General features: G+C 39.5%; 1 protein-coding gene across 1 annotated transcript; it reads right to left on the bottom strand.

Annotated features, from left to right (window-relative positions):
- Positions 1-396: 396 nt before the first annotated feature.
- galnt17 (polypeptide N-acetylgalactosaminyltransferase 17) lies at positions 397-11,613 on the bottom strand. The gene is made up of 12 exons (XM_053507430.1): positions 11,115-11,613; positions 10,737-10,983; positions 10,475-10,658; positions 8,526-8,692; positions 7,013-7,187; positions 6,698-6,895; positions 5,669-5,786; positions 5,376-5,561; positions 5,119-5,256; positions 3,158-3,253; positions 2,573-2,734; positions 397-1,412 (listed from the first exon to the last, which is right to left on the bottom strand). Exons 1-12 carry the CDS (start codon positions 11,115-11,117, stop codon positions 1,266-1,268), a joined length of 1,821 nt encoding a protein of 606 aa, XP_053363405.1. The 5' UTR covers positions 11,118-11,613; the 3' UTR covers positions 397-1,265.
- Between the last annotated feature and the right edge of the window lie 16,194 nt (positions 11,614-27,807).

Here is a 27,807-nt window from a genome sequence, read left to right as displayed (position 1 = left end):
AATCTCAATATTGTATGACTGCACTGAGTTTAATTCATACTGTTCAGCAGTAATGACTAAAACTTCATGATGTGCATTAATGGGCACAGACCGAACTGCTCTATGGAGGCTTTTAGACCATAAGACCATGTAGGTAAGAAAATGTATCATGTTTTAGTTTGGAGGTTATGTGGGGGGAAGCATAATATCTGTCCTGTTATCAAAAGCGTTACAAGACATAGAGTAGAAAATAGTTTCAGTACATTAATGTATTCTATAAAGTAGTTAATTTATTACCTGGTTGTGCTTTGATGATACTCTGTTGAAATTGTAAATTGGCTCACTTATAATTTGCTTTTAAACATGAACGATTAATAGTCACCCCATATTTTAACCTGCACACATATAATTCAGTCATTTATGTTTTTAAAAATTTTATTTAAAAATCGAATTCAATTTTATGGAAGACAGCATGGGAGAATTTCCATCACCAAACCATTTGACCATGAGTACCAACAGCAGTAGTCTTATATTAATACAGGTCTTAATACACTTGCTCTATAATTAAAAAATAACTTACCTAATATATATTAATATACCTGCACTCACTGTACTTTCGAATTATGTCCCATTTGCATATTAAAAGGTCATGCTACTTACTGAGTCTTTAATTCACTAACAGTTTCTGATACTTACTTACAAAGGGAATGTTTATTATCACGGTTGAAGCTAGGGATAATCAATATCCACAAAAAGCAAATGAATGTGCACATCCATCATTAAAAAAGCTTGAAAATGACTGATTTCAACAGGAGTGAATGTGTTCAAGACAAATCAACATAATCACAGATTACTCCCATGTTAGCCAAAATACTAAATTTTCAATAGAAAAAAGACCACATAAAATGCAAAAGATCTAAATGTAGTTTGTAGCACCCCGAAAAAAGTTTACTTGAAATGAAATGACGTTATTATCATGTCTTGAACCTGTTTTGTTCCATAGCATGACTCAATATATTTTGGGTCCCTTTTTTAAGTAGTTAAAGTTTGTATTAGATGGCTACTCTTTTTGAGGAAAACAGAAATGTCTATCAAAAACTCTTGTGCTCTATAGGACTGTTGAGGAGTCGTCATGTATTGCACACTTCTCTAACGAGAATAGCACCCACCCAGTAAATATCAGATTCAGTGAGTTAGACCACAAATCTGAAATCAGACCCTTGCAGTTCCTTTCCAGACTTCTGGCTTGATGTGTGCACCAGTCTTATCTGATGAATCGGACTCACTCAGAGTCCCTGTTGCTGCCTCATCGTGTTTTTGATGTTCCACCTCTGGCCAGTGCAGGGCTGCAGAACCAGCGCGTAGCCGAAGGAGACGTTGGCCTTTACCACCTCTAGGCAGCGACCTGTGGCCCGGTTTACAATTGACTCATTCTGCAAGTACAATTTAAATATGTTTATGAGGAGTGGGATACTAGTGACTATATTAACAGCAATTAAATTAGTAATAGTTATTAGTACTATGGAGCTTAATAATGACTTTTCCCGCTACCCATATGATCCTATACTGTACATTAAAGTAGGACATTACTCTGACTGGGTTAAAAAAACAAAACAAAACAAAACAGAAAAAACGCATTTCCAGAAAGGTCAAAGTATTGGCGTGCAAAAGGGGACAAAAACAATTAAGGACAACTTAAGTACTGTTCAAGACATTAATAAAACCTAGTAGAATAGTGCTGGACTATTAACTTTGTGAACAAAATGCGTCTGGAAAGAAATAAAAAATCGACAGTAGAAATCAAAACTATGTTTAAAAATGAAAGTAAGAGCATTTTTACATACAATGTGAAAAGAACTCATAGACTAAACTGTTGTGTAAACCACTTGTTAGTGAGACTAATCAGAAATAATACTTTAGTTTGCTTGGAACCCTTAAGAAGAAGCAATAGGAAAAGGTCATGTGGTCTGATGAGTTTAGATTGTCCGTAGTCCAGAGTGATGGGTACGTCAGGGTAAGAGGGTAAACCCTCACCTATCATGCATAGTGCCCACTGTACAAGCCTCAGGACAGTGTTATGATCTGGGGTTGCTTGACTTGGTCAGGTCTGGTCTCAGCAACATCATGTGGCAATAAAATGTCAAAAGTCAGATGATGACCTGACTGTACTGAATGACCAGGTTATCATATCAGTGGAGTTTCTTCCCTGACATTACAGCCATATTTCAGAACTTATAAATTGTAAAAAGGTCATTCTGGGATCATAAAATATCATTCTCAAAAATAAATGAGGTAACACATTGCGAACTGTAATCAAATTAAATGTCTGATGACCTAAACATTAGAATTTGTGATGTTTTTTGGCTAGTAAATGTTTGTAACTATGGTTCAAGAACAAAGTGAAGGCCTGCTGGACCACTCTTGCCACTTGGTTGTCTTAAGGTAATGTTTTGTTTTGTAAAGTTTTTGGAGTATAAAATGTTTAAAGTTAAATGATTACAAACTAAATGTATGCATTTTATTCTTCTATGCAATGGATTCGGAAGTTACATCTTATGTAAGGCTAGAAGATTTGTCAAGTGCTTAGATTTACCTGTGCAAAGTTCCATGTCTTTTGGCCAATGTTGGAAAATTTGTCACAGTTGACAAGCTGAGGGAAGCTGCTGATCATATCATCAATCACACAGCAGGTGTCGTCTCCAGTGCTTCCCAAAGGTCCAACAAACAGGTATCCCTCCTTGGTATAGCGTCCAAGCTACCAAACACAAACAAAATAGTGATCTGTTTATGCTTCTAAAATTCTACCTGTTTTTAAAACTAAGGCCACATCTTTTTGTCCCAGATTGGACTGAATCCTGATTGTCTTTCTGGCTCTAACACGTAATTACAGAAAATATAACATTAAGCAACAATATGGAGGAATCTATTTATTTCAATAAAAATAACACTTATAGTCAGCAGTGAAAGTCCAAACTGTGAAGCCTTTTTCTTTTTCAACATGCATATTGTTGCTTAGCTACCAATGATCAAAATGAATATGTAAAAAAAAAAAAAAAACTGTGTCATGAGTAAAAAATAAAAATATAAAACAGCCCACAGGTGAAACCCATTTTAAAACTGCAGTCAGAATTGGTGTGTTTGAGGTCAGGTTTCTTGAGCACTAGAGCAGGGAGTATACCTGTGGGTTCCAACCATGGCAAGGGTGAAGGGTTGCTGTGTGGTTCTCCTTCACACCCTGATCCATACACAGATGGCTCACGTTGGAGTTGCGAATCTGCCATCCAAACAGACACACACACAAATAGACTCAGCTATGGCCTTTTTATCCTTTTTTTAAAAAAAAAAAAAAAAAAAAAAAAAATTTTAAGCTATTGCTGCCTCATGTCTCTCCTCTTTAACCTTTTATTTGCTGTTATTTTGCAAAAAATAAAGTGTGATGTCTGATCAAAACCATATCTCAGATGACTTATTACTGATACTTCAAGACTTCTATCCTGAAGTGATTAAAGCTTGAAAGTTGTGGAATTACTATAATATAATATATAATATAATAATGAGGGGTGTTCAAGTCAAACCACGACTTTTGATGGTGTAAAATAAAAGAACACAGTTATATAGTGAAACCTTGGATTGCGAGTAACGCGGTTAGCGAGTGTTCCACAAGACAGGCAAAGATTTTTAATAAATTTTGACTTTGAAAATAAACAAGTCTTGGTTTTACGAGTACCAAGTATCATGTATCATGCATGTGCTTCTTGTTTTCGTGCCGAGCGTCACGTGATCACAACTGAGTCAACGGTTTTTCACTCTCTTGCGCTGCGGAATTGTGGGTAATTGTCTTCCCTGCTGGGTGCTAGTGCGTGCCTCTCTCTGGTATAATCAACATCCGTGCACACGTGTACTGTTTACTATAACACTATGACCATGTGTGTGTGTGCGTAAAACATATTTTATTTTGTGTCTGTATGCGTGTGTGTGTACAGCACGTGTGTAAAGCAAAAGCAAGTCTCATCAGAGAGGTTAAAGATCCATTTTCTCTCTCTGCTCAGGGCTCAGCCTGCTCTTTGCGCGTGCGTAATTGGACACCATGCCACACACACACAGACACAGACGCCGCCTACTTTCGCCTTCACAGACACACAGACACACACACTTTTTTTCTCTGCTCTACACAGAAACACTGCTCTGTCGCGATTCTCTTCAAAGGTAAAGTGCAGGTTAATTTGTTTTATTTTTACTTTACAGCAGTGATTCCATAAGTGTGTCGCTCAATGAAGTGAGACACTCAAGAATGTCATTAGAGAGATTTCTTGTTTATTTTTCCCATAAAAGAGTGTTTCTTTTGTGTGTGTGCGTGTGTGTGAAAAAAGTGAAGGAAGGGTAACGAGAAGGGGGAGAGGGGAGCTTACTTTAGATTCACACACACACACACAGCGCCTGTGCGCACAAACGGAAACACTTATCTTTCGGGATTTATTTTTACTTTTTGTTTAAAGGTAAACTGCAGGTTCATTTATTTAATTGTTACTTTATATTTTTGTTGTTTATTTTTTTTATGATTTATTTTTTGGGACTGTGGATGAATAATTTGAGTTTCCATTATTTATTCTAGAAAAATTCGATTTGGTTTACGAGTGTTTTGAAATACAAGCCTGCTCGAATTATGCTCGTAATTCGAGGTTCCACTGTATATATGCATATTCTCTATATAATCCCCTGCTACACTAATTCACTAGTGTTTCACTTGTGCTTGAATACCATCAAGATAGTAGCCGGAGCCATGATCTCCCAGCCAAGTTTGAAAGTGTTCGTGAATCATTGTGCATACAGTTCCCACAGACAGATGCGTCTCTTCCACAAGATGGTGACAAGTTACCAAATTCCAATAAAAGGTGTCCATTTGCTGAATGTTCACAGGAATTAATGCAGTGGGCTTTCGAACTACTTCAACCAGGATCATCATTCATGAATGTACAGCCTTCTTTATAATAATTGAACCAATTAAATGTTTTACTGCGGCTAAGAGTCTCATCACGGTAATGTCAATTGGATTTACATCCTCATTCGCGGGAAATTTTATCAAGTCCCGTTGGACACGAACGCTCCTCATACTTATGCTAATTTTCATGGTTTACTCACTTCTCCATAAAACAGCGTGCTGTTGTATCGCCTCATCTCTGGGTAGATATTGTCAAGGTACCACTTAAAGTTTTTACACTGCAAACTTTTCCTTAGTGTCACTCGCTCTGAAATGTCCCCATAATCAATGCCATGGTTCTACATACAGAGACAGTGAAAAGATTCCGATTAAGCATGCAACATAATCTCAGTATTGACTTGTTGTTACTGAGGTTATTTTAATAGAGATATACTGAAGGTTTAAACCAGTTCCTCACCTCCATTGGAATGTTCCAGGCCAGATAGACAGTGGACTTGTACTCATCCAGCCATACTTCGGCCACCCGCAGTGCATTGCGTCTGGTATGAAATGCAATGTTGCTGTTGTATGGCTTCTTAGTCCTGGCGATGTGAGCCACCCGAGAACAAGGCAATACCTCCATACTGCCCCCACACAGCCAAACCTTGTGTCCACCCACCCACACACATAACATTGCTTATGCTTTTCCCCACTGATAAAACTTTATAGCAAACTTTTTAGGTAGTAGTAATATAAAGACATCATACTAACCCTAATTCCAAGTTCTATGTTTTCTCCACCGTAGACATCCATGCCTGGGTCCAGCAGACCCAACTCTCCAAAGAAATGCCGGTTTACCACAAATGAACAGCCTATCATAGCAGGAGTCCTGAAAGGCACAGTTTAAAAAAATTAGTACAAGTTTTGTTTTAGAGATACAGCACACATACAGTTGAGGCCAAAAGTTAAGGTTAACATCATACAAATTATGTAGAGCCATGTGGCCCAAAATGCTATAGTATCATTCAGGGAATACGCCCCTACTCCTAGACCAGCCTTAAAGAGCCAGACTACAGTTTGCAGGTGACCACCAGGCTTCTTGGGGGAGTGGATATCATGTGTTTGTTTTGCTAGAAAATAAACAGGTGTACACCATATATACTTGTGTGTAGGGCTGGGCTATAACATTTACTGTATAAAACAATAATAAAACTCCCTCATGAGGGAGGAGGATTAGAAATACAAATTTAGAAATACAGAAACTGAACCCCAAGGTATGTCAGAGACAACAAAAACAACAAAGTAGAATACCTACAAGCATGTAACCCAGTAGTGGGCATGGTGTGGACTAGAAATTATTTCATTTATTTCCTTATGTAGACTTTGCCCTATGTAAGTTATTTTAATTTCATACAGTTCCAGGCAAAGCAGTAATACCAGGTCAGGGCTACAGTGGTGCAATTATGTGAGGTGGCTTATTGCGTGAGGTCACAGATGCCCTTGATTTGCTAGTGTTCTGATGACCAATGTGTGAATAAGGGCATTGAATCCCTCCCCTTCAAAAGAACCCTGCCATTTACCTCTCTAGTAGATCCTTTAACCACCCTTACACATTCCCTATGCCTTTTAAAAGCGGAATGCAATTTCATTTCAATTTACTTTGAAATGAGACTTTAATCACCATGGTGACAACCTCACCCAAAAAGGATTTGAGGATAAAATGATATAGAATCATGTATATACCGAGGGACCTAGAGTACAGCCGCGGAATTGTTGGCAATCTGTTTCCTGAAAACCCACCTGATGGGTGCCACGGTGTCTCCTTCATCCCACCACTCTTTCGGTGGACTGATGTACATGCACCACAGCTCCCAATTGAAACCATGTGCTGAGTTCTCGTAGCGCTCCAAGACAAATGATTTATGTTTAATGTTGTCTATTGAGGGTAGGATGATCCTCTTGGGGTCCTGTTTAATTCTGGACAGAACTGGTTCAGCCCTAATGTGAGAGACAAAATGACACCATCATTAACACTAGATATAACGCTAGATATACTTTGCTGCCACCTCTAAACAGCCCATTCTGGGGCAGACAAACAAATAGCTTCCATCTTACCAAGAGGGAGTAAATTCCACATGGGCATCGAAAAAGCCTGTCACCTCTCCTGTGGCCATTTTCCAACCCTCAAGGCGAGCACGGATGAGGCCCTCTCGCTTCTGATTGCGCACGATTTTGACAAGACCTGGGTAACGCTTGTTGACATATTCTTCAAGAGGCCCTTTCAGTTGCTCTGTCGCACACATAGAAGCAAACAAATAGATGATGAACATCTAGTCAGGGGAAATCCTGAGTAACCAAAGTAAGCAAGAGTACCATGTTTGCCCCTGTCTTTGGTGTTTGCCTGAAAAATGAACCCCTCTCTCACTGAAAAAAACCTTTGCATTAAGTTGTCATCTACATACAGGCTGCTAGATATCATGCATCACTAGGATGATTAAAGCACAGAGGGCTGTGCTACTTGTTTGTGAGCCTTATCATTTGAACAAAAAGGATCGCTACCCCTCACTTTGATGGATTACTGGCCCTCTGCCACTGGCTCATGCCTAGAGTGTTCTTGAAATAGAACTGTCTCCTGGAGAAAGACTAGCACTCGTAGAATGATGGATCAGACACGGGCATCGTTATTCACAACATGAGCAAGGAACACTGTGAATACTTGGCCTAGTTCATCAGGGATGACATTCCCAGTCAGAAATGGGCCGGTGGACTGTCTCCCTGAGACTTATATCGGTTAAATCTGAATTGTAGCACAAATGGAAACCAGGTCCTGAATTCTAAAATGTAATCCTCCAGTTTCCAATGTGGCTGGTATAATTTGCAGTTCTAATGAAGATCATGCTTAGGTGGATTTGGTGTCTGTAATTAGGTTTAATATGATATGCTTTAATACCTGTACAAACCAGCAAAAAAAAAAAAAACACTAGACAGGCATTTTTTTTTACCAGACAGCAAGTCAACCAACTTAAGAAGTTGGTCACACAACCGTAGCAAATAATATATGACAATACATACCGCAGATATGAAAAGTACTTGGTGCTTGGTTGTACTAATTCCACTCTCATAACACCACACATACAAGGTTAAACATTCATCCCATAACATTTAATTCACCTCAGACTCACTAATGTGCCCTAGGCATCCTATCTTTGTTGAGTTAGTAAAAATCATTTTAGATTTTTATATGGTGTTACAGAAGAATCTTTGTATGTCAGTAAAGAAATGACATAATACATAATAGAGCACTTTTTAAGATAAAAAAAACAGAATGCAGGCTGCAGGTGTGAAAGTCACCAGGAGAACTGTGACAAATTCTGCAAGATGCTCAGCAAAACTTAGCAAATACTCAATTTATTTCTTCAGTTTATTACAGTTTTCTTCTCTTCATAATAATTTGTTGTATAAATGCATTTTTGCTTTAAAGGATTTCTTTGCTTGTGTGTCAGACTTTTGCACACTGTATACTTGTACATGCCCATACCCCTATTTACTACTAACTATGATGGTTGGTCTTTTTCAGAAACATACATAGCACATTGAAACACACATGATCCACCTCTTTGTTTCTCACCATCATCACTGTTATCATCTACTAGGATGATCTCCTTCAGGAGATGAGGCGGAGTATGATTGACAGCCGAGTGAACAGATCGCAGGATCACAGACAGAGCCTCGTTCACGAAGATGAAGATAAGGGAAATCTGGGGCAGGTCTTTGGGATAAAACATGTTTTTGCACCTTGAGAAACAAACAAAAAAAGGTGTCATTGTCACATTAAAAAAAATTACTTTTCCACATCATATGTTTGATATATGTACATGTAAGATTGAATGTACAGTTAAGTATTCTCCTGCAGGTTTGGTTTGCACACTTTAAGTCCCGGAACTTGTGGGAGGGATGTGAAAATGTGAAATCTATTTATAGTGTCTGTTTGGAAGACACTTGTTTTGGACTATGGTTTTGGTGGGCAAGGCTGCCTATGGTGTTGGGATTTGCATTTTCTCTCTCAGCCTGGCTGTAAAAATATGTCTGCGATGCTGCACCAGATATCTGAGCAAGAAATACCCTGATAAAGTCCTGTGGCATGGGAAGGCATCAAGGCCTTTCATAAAAGAATAATAACTTTAAAACCAAACTTTAAAAACCTACTTTAAAGCAGTAACTCTAGCACCTGCATGGTAATAACTGTCTGATGGCAAGACTATTTTTAAACATTTAGATTGGTCTCTTTTTTTCTTGGCTAGGGCTTAAACAAGCCAATTTCCTATTGTGACCTCATATGAGAAGATACTCTTTCCTGGCTTGTTTCTCAGCTCCACTCAGTTCTGTTGTTCTGTTGTGTGGAAGGGCATTTCTGTTGTGTCTGAGAGGTATTTCAGCAGAAGCATTAACAGACACACTTTGAAAGACATCTGAGACCTATGTTAAATCGTAAAAAAATTTGAAACCTTTAAAATATTGAAAATATTTTTTATCAAGTAGTATTAGTCTGACTTTCAAGTTCCCAGTACACTAACATGCATGCATTTATATACATGACCAGCTTTTGATACTAAATTAGAAGATGTTTATTGGTGGGATGTACTTTGCAATAATCGTTTAAACATTCAAAAGATTTTCTGCTTTTGAAAAAGATATAATGTAATTGCTTATAATTTAGAAAGAATAAACTTGTAGTTTAAAGAAAAGAATTGTCATAGTTGGTATCTATTTATAAATTTATTTTGCGGGCTGAAGCCAAAAATCTGAATATGCGATAATACAAAACAAAATTCACCTATTCCGCTGGCCCCTCCCTAATCAGCGCCATTAACGGCTTTTGTATTGTAAATCTAGGCTACGAAAGTCACTAAATCAACCACCTGACAGAAGCCACGTCATAAACGCAACCCTGCATTAAGTTTCAGTGCTATTAGTGTGTTCCGAGAAATTATCTAAAATACAAAAACCACATGGTGTGTGTGTGTGTGTGTGTGTGTGTGTGTGTGTGCGTGCATGTATCACATTCACATCTCATAAACACATATAGTTAAATAGTGCAATCTGTGTGAATTTATTTTGAATGGCATGTTAGTTGCAGAAGTACAGTTTAGGGATAAGTTTAAAATCTGACTTTTTGAATATGTGATGGCTTCAGTTGTATGTAACAGTGTATTTTCTTGCAAAACAAAACGCTGTTAATGACAGTTTGTGTGGAGATTAAGAGGAGGACTCTCCGAATTCTACTGTTAAGTTATACTAAGTAAATAATTATCATATCTGCCATTACAGTGGTTAATTTGGTTAAATTGGGACACAATATTTTAAAATTCTCTTACATTAAGGCAATAATGTACTGTATACAGCATATGAGAAGAGTTTACAGGCACTGGACATGACAAGCTACAGGAAGCCGGTGGAGGAAACGGAGAAGTGGGGGAGGGGGGGGGAGTTTACTATCACAGATCTTTGAATAAATGTTACATCAGTAAATACAGCTGCATCTCTGATCATGTAGGTAAAGAAAATAATCGTGCTTACTTGCTGGGCCGATAGTCTGGGATGGACCTGTCCAGGGAAATCTTGTCACTCAGGAATGCATTGTAGCCATACTTTTCCTGTAAGAATTTGGCTTGTTTTTCCTCCTCGGGAGTTAGTGTGGCAGGAATACCCTCTTTACCCTGGCCTTTGAAGCCCTCAATAAGACCAAGAGATTTGGACAAACCTGTAGAACATAAAAAAATGACCTTGCTTCTCAATATGGCATAGCAACACGAAGCTGGTCACAGACTGTTAAAATTACCATTTAGCTGTCTGTAGACTACATCTTCTAATGAGCCGAGCCTCTTCAGCAGGACCTCATGACTGATGCCTGGGTCTGAAGAAGATCCATTGAGGCGAGTGTAGCTGTTAACAATTTTGTTGGACCAAACATCACACTTGCCCCAAAAAGTGAAGAAGCCTGCGACTGCGAACACGTTCAGCACTACCAAGACCTTCCATCTTCTCATCATAAAAGCCATTAAGGACAACCGCAACCTGAATCGGATCTTGGATGAAGTAACACAGATGAATATCTAAGGCAAACTAAAAACACTTGAAAGAAATGTGTGATATCTCAAATTCAACTTAAAAACATCATACGGTTATGCTATATGATGAATTGTTTATAATGTCTTACCATTTCACACAGATGAGGTGCATCTTGTCCTCAGAAATAGATGAGTTTCTACATGGGCTTGTTAAGTTTAGCCAGAAAATGGCTTGGAAATGCTCCGATCCCATGTGTGCAATTACAAAACCAGTAAAGCTAGGGATTTCTGTTCAGTCATTTAAATGGAGATGAAGTCTGTGTGCCTAAAGACGACCTGAATGGTGTTGGGGTGTTGCAGGGGTCACGCAGAACAGCTCCACATGGACGCAGAGGTGATGATGATGATGATGATGAAGTAAAGGTGTGAGAGACGTCTGCTTGCCTCTGGGTTTAGAAAGAGCATCACACCGACTGTCCTCTGCAGACGCACTGGGAGGCAAAACGCGGAGCGCGAAATAAATAATCCACTTCAAATCACGTCATCATCTCTCCACGCAACAAGCTTTCTTCTCCAAACCTCTAGTTATTTCATATTCGTCATTCGCCCTGTGCTGGTAATAACATGACTGTGGAATCCGCCAGCTGGTCTCGGTCACACGGATGAACCCGCAGCCTCGGCTGGCAGGCTATGGCTCCGTCCCAAACCGCATACTGCCCTCCGAAATAGTGTGTCAACATTGTGCGCCTCCTGTGGTAACTATGGCAACCCATGGTGCTGGAGTGTAGACTCGCGCCTTGACGGAGCGTCCTACTTAGTGAAGCAGGGTGCAGGTTTAGACGCTGCGTTTATTTCAACACCTCGAAGTGAAAGTCTTCATTTGGTTTGTGCAAGTAGGACATCCAGGCAATACCAGAATTATTTAGGGGAATGAAGGAAAAACTACAACAATGTACAGTAAAGTACACAACGAGTTTTTTTTTTTTTTAATTGCATATTCCTTCTATCTTTTCAAAACACTTGAGCAAACAACACAACTGAACCTCTTTTCTGCCATGTTGAAGATATAAGTGCTACAATGCAAGCTGGTTTGGGGTCTAAATTATTTAACCGTTTGTTTAGTTGTTTATTTAAATACAGATGATACAGACCTTTTGTTAAAAAAAAGTATGTCCACATCTAATTTTCTGTGTTGATATACAGTATATATACTGTACATATATATACAGTATATATAAATATATGTATATATACACACACACACACACACATATATATATATATATATATATATATATATATATATATATATATATAATATTTTTATATAAAAAATAATTATCTATATAAAATATGTTTTAGTCAGGTATTTTAGACAGTTAACGTTATATAAGTGAGGTGTGTTTCCGCTTATCGTTATACTGAGGGGCGGCACGGTGGTGTAGTGGTTAGCACTGTCGCCTTGAACTTCAGGGTCCAGGTGTGATTCCCGGCCAGGCTCGATTCCCGTCTGGAGTTTGCATGTTCTCCCTGTGCTTCTTGGGTTTCCTCTGGGTACTCCGGTTTCCTTTCACAGTCCAAAGACATGCAGGTTAGGCTAATTGGAGTTCTCAAGTTGCCCGTAGTGTGTGTGTGTGTGTGTGTGTGTATGTGTGTGAGATGGATTGGCACCCTGTCCAGAGTGTACCCCACCTCGTGCCCTGGGATGGGCTCCATGCCACTCGCAACATAAACGATGAGTGAGGAAGTGAGTTATACTGGGGCACCCTGACATTACTGAGGTGAGCTTAGCTAACGGTAGGCTGTACAGGACCTAGGAAACTAAACTTTCAGTAACCATATCTATCTTTTTTCTCCACAGCCACAGCGTTCTGCTCCATCCCAGCACACACGGCCTGCAGGCGCTCAGCTAATGAAAGTCAGCCCCGTTAGTTAGAATAAACATTAAGCATGCAATAAGGCAGGTACTGTGAGTTCCATTTGCACCCACAATTACAATATATACAAATAGGAACATCAGAGCTAAAATGGTGTAAACAGAAGGGCGATACCACAGTGACACTGTATCATTACCCACATCAAAGAGACTCCTGATCACAAAAATAAACAGGAAATTACCACAATACAAGCACAGCTTGTCCTATAAAAATTGTGCCTGTTCCCTGAATAGTGAGAAAAAAGAATAAATTTGTTAAATTCACTCGAAACAATCTAATAACCAGAAAACCAGAAAAAGGCCAAATAGGTAAACAAAATCTATCTCTAAAGTTTGGACTTCTCAACATCAGATCCCTTGCGCCTAAGGCACTTATAGTGAATGAAATTATCTCAGATTATTGCCTTGATGCACTCTGCCTCACCAAAACCTGGCTTAGACCAAATGAATATATTGGTCTGAATGAGTCTACTCCGTCAGGATATTTTTATAAGCCCCGTCTAACTGGTCGCGGTGGTGGTGTTGCAACTATCTACAATGATGTACTCACTGTTACTCAGAAAACAAGGCCTATTTTAAAAAAATATATAAATAGAACAACTTTAATCATGCGCTAGATTTAATTATATCCCATGGTATAGATGTCTCTAATATAGAGATTTTATCTCAAAGTGATGATATCACAGATTATCACCTCCTGATATATACTCCACTTGTAAAACAGATTAGCTGTGTCTCCCCACGTTATCGATTTGGTAGAAATATGAATCCGACTACTAAAGACAGATTCACAAGTAATCTGCCAGATCTGTCCCAATTTCTTAATAGACCCCTAAATGCAGATGATCTGTGCTTCTTGGGTTTCCTCTGGGTACTCCGGTTTCCTTTCACAGTCCAAAGACATGCAGGTTAGGCTAATTAGGGTTCTCAAATTGCCCGTAGTGTGTGTGTGTGTGTGTGTGTATGTGTGTGAGATGGATTGGCACCCTGTCCAGAGTGTACCCCACCTCGTGCCCTGGGATGGGCTCCATGCCACTCGCAACATAAACGATGAGTGAGGAAGTGAGTTATACTGGGGCACCCTGACATTACTGAGGTGAGCTTAGCTAACGGTAGGCTGTACAGGACCTAGGAAACTAAACTTTCAGTAACCATATCTATCTTTTTTCCCCACAGCCACAGCGTTCTGCTCCATCCCAGCACACACGGTCTGCAAGCGCTCAGCTAATGAAAGTCAGCCCTGTTAGTTAGAATAAACATTAAGCATGCAATAAGGCAGGTACTGTGAGTTCCATTTGCACCCACAAATACAATATATACAAATAGGAACATCAGAGCTAAAATGGTGTAAACAGAAGGGCGATACCACAGTGACACTGTATCATTACCCACATCAAAGAGACTCCTGATCACAAAAATAAACAGGAAATTACCACAATAGGGCCATAAAGACTAAGCAAAGCAGTTAATCAGAAGTTGACAAGGCTGCATAATAAAAAATTGTCCTAAAATAGGTTATTTGCTTTAGACACACACCCTGTACCCATTAAATCATCTTGCTGCAATTTAGGAGATAAACATGATGTAAAGTTTTTCAAGTTGCCGTAGTAGAAGAAGCGAGTTGCTCGGTCTGTCCGCTGTGCTTCTGTAAGCTTTTCTGGTGCCAGGAGAGACTCAGTCAAACACACACACACGTTGTCTGTCAGAAAGGTCTCTGTTTATTAACAGCAAAAGATAGGGTTTTTATATGTTTGACCAAACGCCTGTGCCATCGACATATGTTACTACACAGAACATGAACCTTTGTAAATGCCCTGGTGAGATCCTGAAGAATCAAAGGAGAGGAAAATAGAGAGGTGTTTGTCCAGAGACGAATCACAAGGTGTAGGCTCGAGTTAGGGGGAGAGGGGGAAGGAGACATGAAGAGCTAGAGAGATATAGAGAGAGATAGAGAGAGACATATAGAGAGAATGGAAAAGCAAGCGTGGGAGCGTTCACACGCAGCAGGAAAGATTTAACACGTTAATATCAGATCTATGAGGTAGAGAGCAAGAGGATAGAAATAACAAATTCTAACACATGACTTTCAGGAAATTCTGTGGTTCCGCAGGCTTTAAGTTACAACCAGAACAGCACAAAAATATTTAACTTATTCACCCTATGCTCAAGAATTCTTTTCTGTCTAATCCAAATCACTACCGTCCAGGAGCTTTTCCTTCAATGCGTATAAATTGCCTATGGTTGCTGAGTTCATATGTGTGCAGAGAAATTCCAGAATATTTGCCCCTTTCTGTTTTGCTTATAGATGTAATAGATTTTCCCAATTATTTTCAATGGAAAGTAGCTAAAGCCTGATGGAAAGGTTGGCAGATGTTGCTACGTCACCAGTAATCACCCAGTATTTACATAGCATACATAACTGTGGATATAGTAAAAATGATCTAGTGATTCGAACATGGAAAAACTACTCTGTGTATCTTAAAGATACACAGGGGCATATAAGGTGGAATTGAGATCTTCCACTCCTACCATGGCACATAATGTGTCATGAAGCTTGTCTTGTGCACAGACATGTTGTCATCTTGGAACAGATTTCAGGAAATTGGGACGAAGATACACATTGCATGGGGTGCAGGGACATTTTAGTCCTCTCAGTCACTCACTTAGAATCTGGAGCAGTTCTAGGAACACTGGAAATGCGGACGAGATGGTCTTCTGTCCGCGTACACCACCAGTCAAAAGTTCGGACAGACCTTCTATTTCCATGGTCTTTCCTGATCATCGTATCTGGAATGCTCTCCACCATCTGATTGGCGGTAAGTCAACCTTAGATTCCAGTCATATTAGCCACATTGCAGCTCACCATACTGATAGATGCGCACAGCTTGTCCTATAAAAATTGTGCCTGTTCCCTGAATAGTGAGAAAAAAGAATAAATTTGTTAAATTCACTCGAAACAATCTAATAACCAGAAAACCAGAAAAAGGCCAAATAGGTAAACAAAATCTATCTCTAAAGTTTGGACTTCTCAACATCAGATCCCTTGCGCCTAAGGCACTTATAGTGAATGAAATTATCTCAGATTATTGCCTTGATGCACTCTGCCTCACCAAAACCTGGCTTAGACCAAATGAATATATTGGTCTGAATGAGTCTACTCCGTCAGGATATTTTTATAAGCCCCGTCTAACTGGTCGCGGTGGTGGTGTTGCAACTATCTACAATGATGTACTCACTGTTACTCAGAAAACAAGGCCTATTTTAAAAAAATATATAAATAGAACAACTTTAATCATGCGCTAGATTTAATTATATCCCATGGTATAGATGTCTCTAATATAGAGATTTTATCTCAAAGTGATGATATCACAGATTATCACCTCCTGATATATACTCCACTTGTAAAACAGATTAGCTGTGTCTCCCCACGTTATCGATTTGGTAGAAATATGAATCCGACTACTAAAGACAGATTCACAAGTAATCTGCCAGATCTGTCCCAATTTCTTAATAGACCCCTAAATGCAGATGATCTGTGCTTCTTGGGTTTCCTCTGGGTACTCCGGTTTCCTTTCACAGTCCAAAGACATGCAGGTTAGGCTAATTAGGGTTCTCAAATTGCCCGTAGTGTGTGTGTGTGTGTGTGTGTATGTGTGTGAGATGGATTGGCACCCTGTCCAGAGTGTACCCCACCTCGTGCCCTGGGATGGGCTCCATGCCACTCGCAACATAAACGATGAGTGAGGAAGTGAGTTATACTGGGGCACCCTGACATTACTGAGGTGAGCTTAGCTAACGGTAGGCTGTACAGGACCTAGGAAACTAAACTTTCAGTAACCATATCTATCTTTTTTCCCCACAGCCACAGCGTTCTGCTCCATCCCAGCACACACGGCCTGCAAGCGCTCAGCTAATGAAAGTCAGCCCTGTTAGTTAGAATAAACATTAAGCATGCAATAAGGCAGGTACTGTGAGTTCCATTTGCACCCACAAATACAATATATACAAATAGGAACATCAGAGCTAAAATGGTGTAAACAGAAGGGCGATACCACAGTGACACTGTATCATTACCCACATCAAAGAGACTCCTGATCACAAAAATAAACAGTAAATTACCACAATAGGGCCATAAAGACTAAGCAAAGCAGTTAATCAGAAGTTGACAAGGCTGCATAATAAAAAATTGTCCTAAAATAGGTTATTTGCTTTAGACACACACCCTGTACCCATTAAATCATCTTGCTGCAATTTAGGAGATAAACATGATGTAAAGTTTTTCAAGTTGCCGTAGTAGAAGAAGCGAGTTGCTCGGTCTGTCCGCTGTGCTTCTGTAAGCTTTTCTGGTGCCAGGAGAGACTCAGTCAAACACACACACACGTTGTCTGTCAGAAAGGTCTCTGTTTATTAACAGCAAAAGATAGGGTTTTTATATGTTTGACCAAACGCCTGTGCCATCGACATATGTTACTACACAGAACATGAACCTTTGTAAATGCCCTGGTGAGATCCTGAAGAATCAAAGGAGAGGAAAATAGAGAGGTGTTTGTCCAGAGACGAATCACAAGGTGTAGGCTCGAGTTAGGGGGAGAGGGGGAAGGAGACATGAAGAGCTAGAGAGATATAGAGAGAGATAGAGAGAGACATATAGAGAGAATGGAAAAGCAAGCGTGGGAGCGTTCACACGCAGCAGGAAAGATTTAACACGTTAATATCAGATCTATGAGGTAGAGAGCAAGAGGATAGAAATAACAAATTCTAACACATGACTTTCAGGAAATTCTGTGGTTCCGCAGGCTTTAAGTTACAACCAGAACAGCACAAAAATATTTAACTTATTCACCCTATGCTCAAGAATTCTTTTCTGTCTAATCCAAATCACTACCGTCCAGGAGCTTTTCCTTCAATGCGTATAAATTGCCTATGGTTGCTGAGTTCATATGTGTGCAGAGAAATTCCAGAATATTTGCCCCTTTCTGTTTTGCTTATAGATGTAATAGATTTTCCCAATTATTTTCAATGGAAAGTAGCTAAAGCCTGATGGAAAGGTTGGCAGATGTTGCTACGTCACCAGTAATTACCCAGTATTTACATAGCATACATAACTGTGGATATAGTAAAAATGATCTAGTGATTCGAACATGGAAAAACTACTCTGTGTATCTTAAAGATACACAGGGGCATATAAGGTGGAATTGAGATCTTCCACTCCTACCATGGCACATAATGTGTCATGAAGCTTGTCTTGTGCACAGACATGTTGTCATCTTGGAACAGATTTTAGGAAATTGGGACGAAGATACACATTGCATGGGGTGCAGGGACATTTTAGTCCTCTCAGTCACTCACTTAGAATCTGGAGCAGTTCTAGGAACACTGGAAATGCGGACGAGATGGTCTTCTGTCCGCGTACACCACCAGTCAAAAGTTCGGACAGACCTTCTATTTCCATGGTCTTTCCTGATCATCGTATCTGGAATGCTCTCCACCATCTGATTGGCGGTAAGTCAACCTTAGATTCCAGTCATATTAGCCACATTGCAGCTCACCATACTGATAGATGCGCACAGCTTGTCCTATAAAAATTGTGCCTGTTCCCTGAATAGTGAGAAAAAAGAATAAATTTGTTAAATTCACTCGAAACAATCTAATAACCAGAAAACCAGAAAAAGGCCAAATAGGTAAACAAAATCTATCTCTAAAGTTTGGACTTCTCAACATCAGATCCCTTGCGCCTAAGGCACTTATAGTGAATGAAATTATCTCAGATTATTGCCTTGATGCACTCTGCCTCACCAAAACCTGGCTTAGACCAAATGAATATATTGGTCTGAATGAGTCTACTCCGTCAGGATATTTTTATAAGCCCCGTCTAACTGGTCGCGGTGGTGGTGTTGCAACTATCTACAATGATGTACTCACTGTTACTCAGAAAACAAGGCCTATTTTAAAAAAATATATAAATAGAACAACTTTAATCATGCGCTAGATTTAATTATATCCCATGGTATAGATGTCTCTAATATAGAGATTTTATCTCAAAGTGATGATATCACAGATTATCACCTCCTGATATATACTCCACTTGTAAAACAGATTAGCTGTGTCTCCCCACGTTATCGATTTGGTAGAAATATGAATCCGACTACTAAAGACAGATTCACAAGTAATCTGCCAGATCTGTCCCAATTTCTTAATAGACCCCTAAATGCAGATGATCTGTGCTTCTTGGGTTTCCTCTGGGTACTCCGGTTTCCTTTCACAGTCCAAAGACATGCAGGTTAGGCTAATTAGGGTTCTCAAATTGCCCGTAGTGTGTGTGTGTGTGTGTGTGTATGTGTGTGAGATGGATTGGCACCCTGTCCAGAGTGTACCCCACCTCGTGCCCTGGGATGGGCTCCATGCCACTCGCAACATAAACGATGAGTGAGGAAGTGAGTTATACTGGGGCACCCTGACATTACTGAGGTGAGCTTAGCTAACGGTAGGCTGTACAGGACCTAGGAAACTAAACTTTCAGTAACCATATCTATCTTTTTTCCCCACAGCCACAGCGTTCTGCTCCATCCCAGCACACACGGCCTGCAAGCGCTCAGCTAATGAAAGTCAGCCCTGTTAGTTAGAATAAACATTAAGCATGCAATAAGGCAGGTACTGTGAGTTCCATTTGCACCCACAAATACAATATATACAAATAGGAACATCAGAGCTAAAATGGTGTAAACAGAAGGGCGATACCACAGTGACACTGTATCATTACCCACATCAAAGAGACTCCTGATCACAAAAATAAACAGTAAATTACCACAATAGGGCCATAAAGACTAAGCAAAGCAGTTAATCAGAAGTTGACAAGGCTGCATAATAAAAAATTGTCCTAAAATAGGTTATTTGCTTTAGACACACACCCTGTACCCATTAAATCATCTTGCTGCAATTTAGGAGATAAACATGATGTAAAGTTTTTCAAGTTGCCGTAGTAGAAGAAGCGAGTTGCTCGGTCTGTCCGCTGTGCTTCTGTAAGCTTTTCTGGTGCCAGGAGAGACTCAGTCAAACACACACACACGTTGTCTGTCAGAAAGGTCTCTGTTTATTAACAGCAAAAGATAGGGTTTTTATATGTTTGACCAAACGCCTGTGCCATCGACATATGTTACTACACAGAACATGAACCTTTGTAAATGCCCTGGTGAGATCCTGAAGAATCAAAGGAGAGGAAAATAGAGAGGTGTTTGTCCAGAGACGAATCACAAGGTGTAGGCTCGAGTTAGGGGGAGAGGGGGAAGGAGACATGAAGAGCTAGAGAGATATAGAGAGAGATAGAGAGAGACATATAGAGAGAATGGAAAAGCAAGCGTGGGAGCGTTCACACGCAGCAGGAAAGATTTAACACGTTAATATCAGATCTATGAGGTAGAGAGCAAGAGGATAGAAATAACAAATTCTAACACATGACTTTTAGGAAATTCTGTGGTTCCGCAGGCTTTAAGTTACAACCAGAACAGCACAAAAATATTTAACTTATTCACCCTATGCTCAAGAATTCTTTTCTGTCTAATCCAAATCACTACCGTCCAGGAGCTTTTCCTTCAATGCGTATAAATTGCCTATGGTTGCTGAGTTCATATGTGTGCAGAGAAATTCCAGAATATTTGCCCCTTTCTGTTTTGCTTATAGATGTAATAGATTTTCCCAATTATTTTCAATGGAAAGTAGCTAAAGCCTGATGGAAAGGTTGGCAGATGTTGCTACGTCACCAGTAATCACCCAGTATTTACATAGCATACATAACTGTGGATATAGTAAAAATGATCTAGTGATTCGAACATGGAAAAACTACTCTGTGTATCTTAAAGATACACAGGGGCATATAAGGTGGAATTGAGATCTTCCACTCCTACCATGGCACATAATGTGTCATGAAGCTTGTCTTGTGCACAGACATGTTGTCATCTTGGAACAGATTTCAGGAAATTGGGACGAAGATACACATTGCATGGGGTGCAGGGACATTTTAGTCCTCTCAGTCACTCACTTAGAATCTGGAGCAGTTCTAGGAACACTGGAAATGCGGACGAGATGGTCTTCTGTCCGCGTACACCACCAGTCAAAAGTTCGGACAGACCTTCTATTTCCATGGTCTTTCCTGATCATCGTATCTGGAATGCTCTCCACCATCTGATTGGCGGTAAGTCAACCTTAGATTCCAGTCATATTAGCCACATTGCAGCTCACCATACTGATAGATGCGCACAGCTTGTCCTATAAAAATTGTGCCTGTTCCCTGAATAGTGAGAAAAAAGAATAAATTTGTTAAATTCACTCGAAACAATCTAATAACCAGAAAACCAGAAAAAGGCCAAATAGGTAAACAAAATCTATCTCTAAAGTTTGGACTTCTCAACATCAGATCCCTTGCGCCTAAGGCACTTATAGTGAATGAAATTATCTCAGATTATTGCCTTGATGCACTCTGCCTCACCAAAACCTGGCTTAGACCAAATGAATATATTGGTCTGAATGAGTCTACTCCGCCAGGATATTTTTATAGGCACGAGCCCCGTCTAACTGGTCGCGGTGGTGGTGTTGCAACTATCTACAATGATGTACTCACTGTTACTCTATATAAATAGAACAACTTTAATCATGCGCTAGATTTAATTATATCCCATGGCATAGATGTCTCTAATATAGAGATTTTACCTCAAAGTGATGATATCACAGATTATCACCTCCTGATATATACTCCACTTGTAAAACAGATTAGCTGTGTCTCCCCACGTTATCGATTTGGTAGAAATATGAATCCGACTACTAAAGACAGATTCACAAGTAATCTGCCAGATCTGTCCCAATTTCTTAATAGACCCCTAAATGCAGATACTAGATGAAGTAACTAATAGCATGGGCACTATTTTCACCAGTACATTAGACACTGTTACTCCCATTAGGTTAAAAAAAGTTAGAGATAAAACACTTGCACCATAGTACAATAATCATACACGCGCCCTAAAGAGAGCAACCCGTAACCTCGAGCGAAAGTGGAGAAAATCTAAATTAGAAGTTTTTTGAATTGCGTGTTTCATCAAAATTGCAGATTTTTAAGAGAAGTAATGCATACGAATGGAGAGCCACTTCTAAACATTATTCATTCTTCATTGAAGTTGGGAGTTATTAAGCCTCTTCTTAAAAAAATCTAATTTAGACCCGAATGAAATAACAAATTACAGACCGATTTCAAACCTTCCGTTTATATAAAAAATATTAGAAAAGGTAGTATCAGCTCAAATATGCACATTCTTGCAGGAAAACAATACCCTTGAGGAATTTCAGTCAGGTTTCAGGCCCCATCATAGTACAGAAACTGCACAAGTTAAAATTGCAAATAAGTTGTTTTTAGCTTCGGACCAAGGCTGCATCTCAATACTAGTCTTACTTGATCTTAGTGCTGCATTCGACACCATAGATCATAATATTCTCATAGATCACTTACAAAATCACATAGGTATTTAGGAACAGTAATTAAAATGGTTTAGATTATACCTGACTGATCGATTACTAAATTCAGATAAGACAGAGATATTATTTAGTGGCCCAAAAATCAGTACACAACAGTTCTCACAATTCAGCCTGCGTTTAGAAGGATGTACTATTACTACCAGCTCGACAGTGAGAGACCAGACGTAATATTAGACAGTAAATTATCTTTTGAAAATCATATCTCCAATATCACAAAAACAGGCTTTTTCCACCTTAGAAATATTGCCAAGCTTAGGAACATCTTATCTGCATTTGATGCAGAAAAGCTATGCATTCATGACCTCCAGACTGGACTATTGACATTCAGGGTAAAATGTTGCAAAAAAAACGTATAGGATACAAAAAACTGGGCAATACAGATATTCTGGGTAAAACTAAAATAGATATTCAAGGTAACACAGTGCAAGATAAAAAAAAAAAGCAAAAACAGACATTCAAAGCAAAATGTTGGAAACAGGAACAGTCCAAGATATAATGGGTGTATGGTTTCTACAGTCAAATCTTTCTGTACCACTTTATTGTTTTGTGCTGTGCAGTGTAGTATTGTAACAGCTGATGAAACAGGTCAACATCCCCCATGCTCTGGTTGTATGTAGTCACAGGTGTCTCCTGTATAAGCAGAATGGATGGTAGAAAAAACAGAACCTTCTTGTGTGTCCATCCACTTTACAAATACAAGAGGTCCATCCCGGATCCACCTGACAAATTAAGTTGTTTTTCCCTGTGTGAGCAATAAGTAAGAACAAAGAACTTGAAGCCCCACCTAGTTGGCTTGTCTTTGTCATCATCATGACCTGTGTTTGCTTTGCATGCCACTATTTTCTTATCCACAGCAATATTTCTTCTAAGATAATAACTAGCTTTGCAAGCATGACAGATATGTCCATAAGAGATCTAATCCTAAACAGATGATCATGTTTGGGTGTGCCTCTCTTCTTGACACTCTCCTTGTCTGCATCTGGGTGACTCAAGCCCACATTCCAAGAGATCATTCGGTATCTGTCCCTTGACATACAGCAAAGGGCATTGTCAAAATACTGCTCTGTCTCTAGTAGTGTGTGATGGAGGGCAACTTCACCATGGCCATGTAAAATATTATTCCAATGTAGCAGTACATCTCGGTGAGAGCTGACATCTGTCCATCTATATTTGGGTCCCTTCACAGTTGCCTTGGCAGCCTGAGCATTGATGTTGTGGCACAGAGTCTACACAGCGCTCTTTGAAAAAACAGTTTGATTAGACTTATAGTAGAATGTGAGACAGGAGACACCAGTTGTGGTCCAGGTTTCTGTGCGGGCAGGAATCGCTGTGGAACCATGTCATCATCAGTCTGCGTTTTCCCTGACATTGTCTGCATCTTGCTTGCTTGCCTTAGCTTTTTTGCTCACAACTATTATAAAAAAATTAATAAATAAATCAAGAGCATATATGTAGATATATACATACATACATATATGTGCACTTACTCAGTATAATACTCGATTGCACTCAAAACTGAACAACACCTGCATGGATGCTGGTGAAGGCAAGGGTGATACATTTACATTTACATTTAGGCATTTGGCAGACGCTCTTATCCAGAGCGACTTACAAAAAGTGCTTTAATGTTTACAACATTGGATACATACTTACACTGGGTTAACTAGGTTAATAACTAAGTACCATTAGTCCAACACAACTGAGGTTTTTTTTTTTTTTTTTTTTTCGGGGGGAGGGGGGTTAGTCCAAGTACTGGAGAAACAGATGCGTCTTGAGTCGTCGTTTAAAGATAGTCAAAGTCTCTGATGTACGGACATCTAGAGGAAGTTCATTCCACCATCTAGGTGCCAGAACAGAAAAGAGCCTGGATGAATGCCGCCCTCGATCCCTGAGAGATGGTGGGATGAGGCGAGCAGTGCTGGAGGATCGGAGGCAACGTGGTGCAGTGCGTGGTGTAATTAGCGCAGAGAGGTAAGTGGGTGCTGGGCCATTTTTGGCTTTGTAGGCAAGCATCAGTGTTTTGAATTTGATGCGGGCAGCTACAGGAAGCCAGTGCAGGGAGCGGAGGAGTGGGGTGGTGTGGGAGAACTTGGGAAGGTTAAAAACGAGTCGTGCTGCTGCATTCTGGATCAGTTGCAGAGGACGAATCGTGGACAGAGGCAGGCCTGCCAGGAGTGAGTTGCAGTAGTCCAGTCTTGAAATAACAAGGGACTGAACAAGCACCTGAGTAGCCTGTGAAGAAAGAAATGGGCGAATTCTTCTGATATTGTAAAGAAGAAATCGACAAGAGCGAGTAAGGTTAGCGATGTGTGGGGAAAATGACAGATGATTGTCCACGGTTACCCCAAGATTGCGGGCGGTGGTTGAGGGAGTGATTTGGTTGTTGTCCATGGATATCACAAGGTCTTGACCTGGAGATGAGTCACAAGGGATAAACAACAGTTCGGTTTTACTGAGATTGAGCTTCAGCTGATGAGCAGCCATCCAAAATGAGATGTCTGCCAGACATGCTGAGATCCGGGTGGAAACCTGGGTGTCAGAGGGAGGAAAGGAGAGGACAAGTTGGGTGTCGTCTGCATAACAGTGGTATGAGAATCCATGCGATGATATGACCTTACCAAGAGACCGGGTATAGAGGGAGAACAGAAGAGGACCAAGTACTGAGCCCTGCGGGACACCAGTAGAGAGTCTACGTGGGGCAGATGTAGATCCCCTCCATGTTACCTCATATGACCTATCTTTAAGGTAAGAAGCAAACCATTGCCACGCTGTTCCACAAATTCCAAGGCTTGTAAGGATAGATAATAGAATCTTGTGGTTCACGGTGTCAAATGCAGCTGACAGGTCCAGGAGGATGAGGACAGATGAAAGTTTAGCAGATCTAGCAGCATGGAGCTTCTCAGTGACTGACAGAAGGGCAGTCTCTGTGGAATGTGCCACTTTGAATCCAGATTGGTTTGGGTCATTAAGGTTGTTCTGTGAGAGATAAAGAGACATTTGATTATAAACCGTTCTTTCAAGAATTTTGGAAATAAAAGAGAGCAGTGATACCGGGCGATAGTTGTTAACTTCTGATGGGTCCAGGCAGGGTTTCTTGAGGATGGGAATAACCCTTGCCTTCTTAAAAGCGGCAGGAACATGACCAGATGATATGGATTGGTTGATGATGGCTGTGGTGAAGGGAAGGAGGTCTCGTGAGATGGCCTGGAGCATTGTGGAAGGGATTGGGTCTAATGAACAGGTGGTGGGGTTAGATGACGAGATGATCTGTTGAATCTCGTCAGATGACAAGTTGGAAAATTCTGCTAAAGGAGGGAAGGAAAGGTCCTGAGGTTCTGCCGTAGGACTTTGGCTTGTGATGCAGACACATTCCTAAAACAAATAAATAAAACATTGTTAGCCTAGAGCGTACAATTAGTGCGCACAATATATACAGAAAGGGCCCCCAAAAAATGTATACACACTTCAACATGAAAAATATACACCTCTGTGACGTTCACATCACACCTTCAAAAGAAACATACTGTAATACTACACATTGCTGCTATAATTCAATTTGAGTTTTTAAAAAAGGCCAAAGATAACAACTGTCAAATTGTGTACAGTACAAATTGTGTATATCTTTGTGTTCTTCTGTATTTGTTGATGGGCAATAGGCCAGACAAATATCTGTTGATGGGCCATGGACCATGTAGTGCATCTCAAACATTTACACCCTAGACATTAGTGATGGGAAGTTTGAATCATTTTATTAACTTGTTTCTTTGAATGTCTTTGAAAATGAACAAAACTTTTTTGAGTCATTTAGTTCATTTCGTTCTTTTGATCAGAAAAAAACTTTGGCTATAGTTCCATTAATTATATTACAGTGCAGCATAGCGTCTATGGGAATCACGTGACAAAAGCACAAACTGTTTCCTTTTGTGATGCTTTGTGCATGGGCGCCCAGTAGAAAATGAACAAATCACTCTCCAAGACTACTCTGGGCAATACAATATGGATATTTATGTACATCTCTTAGCTACATAAGGTAGCAATAACGATAGCAATGTCATAAGTTAAGCAAAAACTGAGCCACATATGTATATATTAGCTATCGTAATCTAAAGCTATCCAAAATGGGGTGAAATACATTAAAACATTCACAAACATCTGTAAGCTCCATAAGGCATTAGATTAGCCACTAGGAGCTGTTATGCGCTAAAATGCCACGGATTGCCCCCCCGCATAATTTCTATCAAATATTATATTAGGACATACATTCATAGGTTTATTATTATCAAATATATTAATACTATTATGATTAACTCTAGGCACGTGACAGCAATCGAGACGATTAATACAAATTCCTTAAATAACGTTTATTTTATGGCACATTTATTTTAAAGTGGGTAGTCATGTAATTCAATTCAATTCAATTCAATTTTATTTATATAGCGTATTTTATTTATAAAAACGATTTTTATTATAAAATAAGCAATATGAAATTTTTTTTTTATATTACTTATTTTATAATCAAATTCGTTTGGTGTAATTTCTAAGTTGTAAACCATAAACCTATGAATTTATGTTCTAATAAAGTATTTGAAAGAGATTATGTAGGGGGGGGGGCAATCCGTGGCAGGGGGGCATTTTAGAGTATAACACTCGTCTCCGGGGGCGTGGCCTTGTATGTAGATTACCATTAAAATTCTGTGGCTCTCCTTGGTTTTATATGGATTACATAAACTGAGAATGTTTTCGTTGCAACTTTAAACGTAAACCCTTTAAGCTTTCTATATATTGCATATATTTATAATCGCGTAATATTTCGCGAAAACTGAGACTTTTTTTCCTTTATTTTACAAAAGCACAATGTTTTGTAGATACTGTGTCTGTAAATAAAAGTAGGTCCTTTACAGATTAAAATGTTGTATGATACTTATGTGTTTGATAAAAAAATGATTTTCTTTTTCATACACATTTTAAATTATTTTCACGCTTACCAGAAAAAAATGGGTCCGCCGACTCCTAAAGATTTTAAATGATCTCCATTAGTGTTTTTTCCTGATCACATTCTTTCCATGAAGTTGACTGGTCCGCCCTTTCCTTCCAGGTTTTAGCAATGCACTGAACAGTTATTCACATAGTTCTAGCAAATCTTCATATCTTGTTAGTTGTTTTCTTTGCTCGATCCAGGTCAATAATTTTACCCTTCTAAAGTTGTGATTTCTTCTTTAGCCAGATGGTGTAGGTGTGCAGGCAGATTTGGTGGCAAATGCAACCTCTTGTGGGCATGAGGAGATCATGAATATGTCATCAACAGCTGTGCTGAAGCCTTACCCATGACTGCTATCTGAATACTACAGTTTCTGCAGACCAGATTCTTGAGGATGATGAAAGACGTA

This window comes from Clarias gariepinus, chromosome 11 (assembly GCF_024256425.1).
Source record: "Clarias gariepinus isolate MV-2021 ecotype Netherlands chromosome 11, CGAR_prim_01v2, whole genome shotgun sequence".
NCBI lineage: Eukaryota > Metazoa > Chordata > Actinopteri > Siluriformes > Clariidae > Clarias > Clarias gariepinus.
This window is presented reverse-complemented; position numbering and strand designations above follow the sequence as displayed.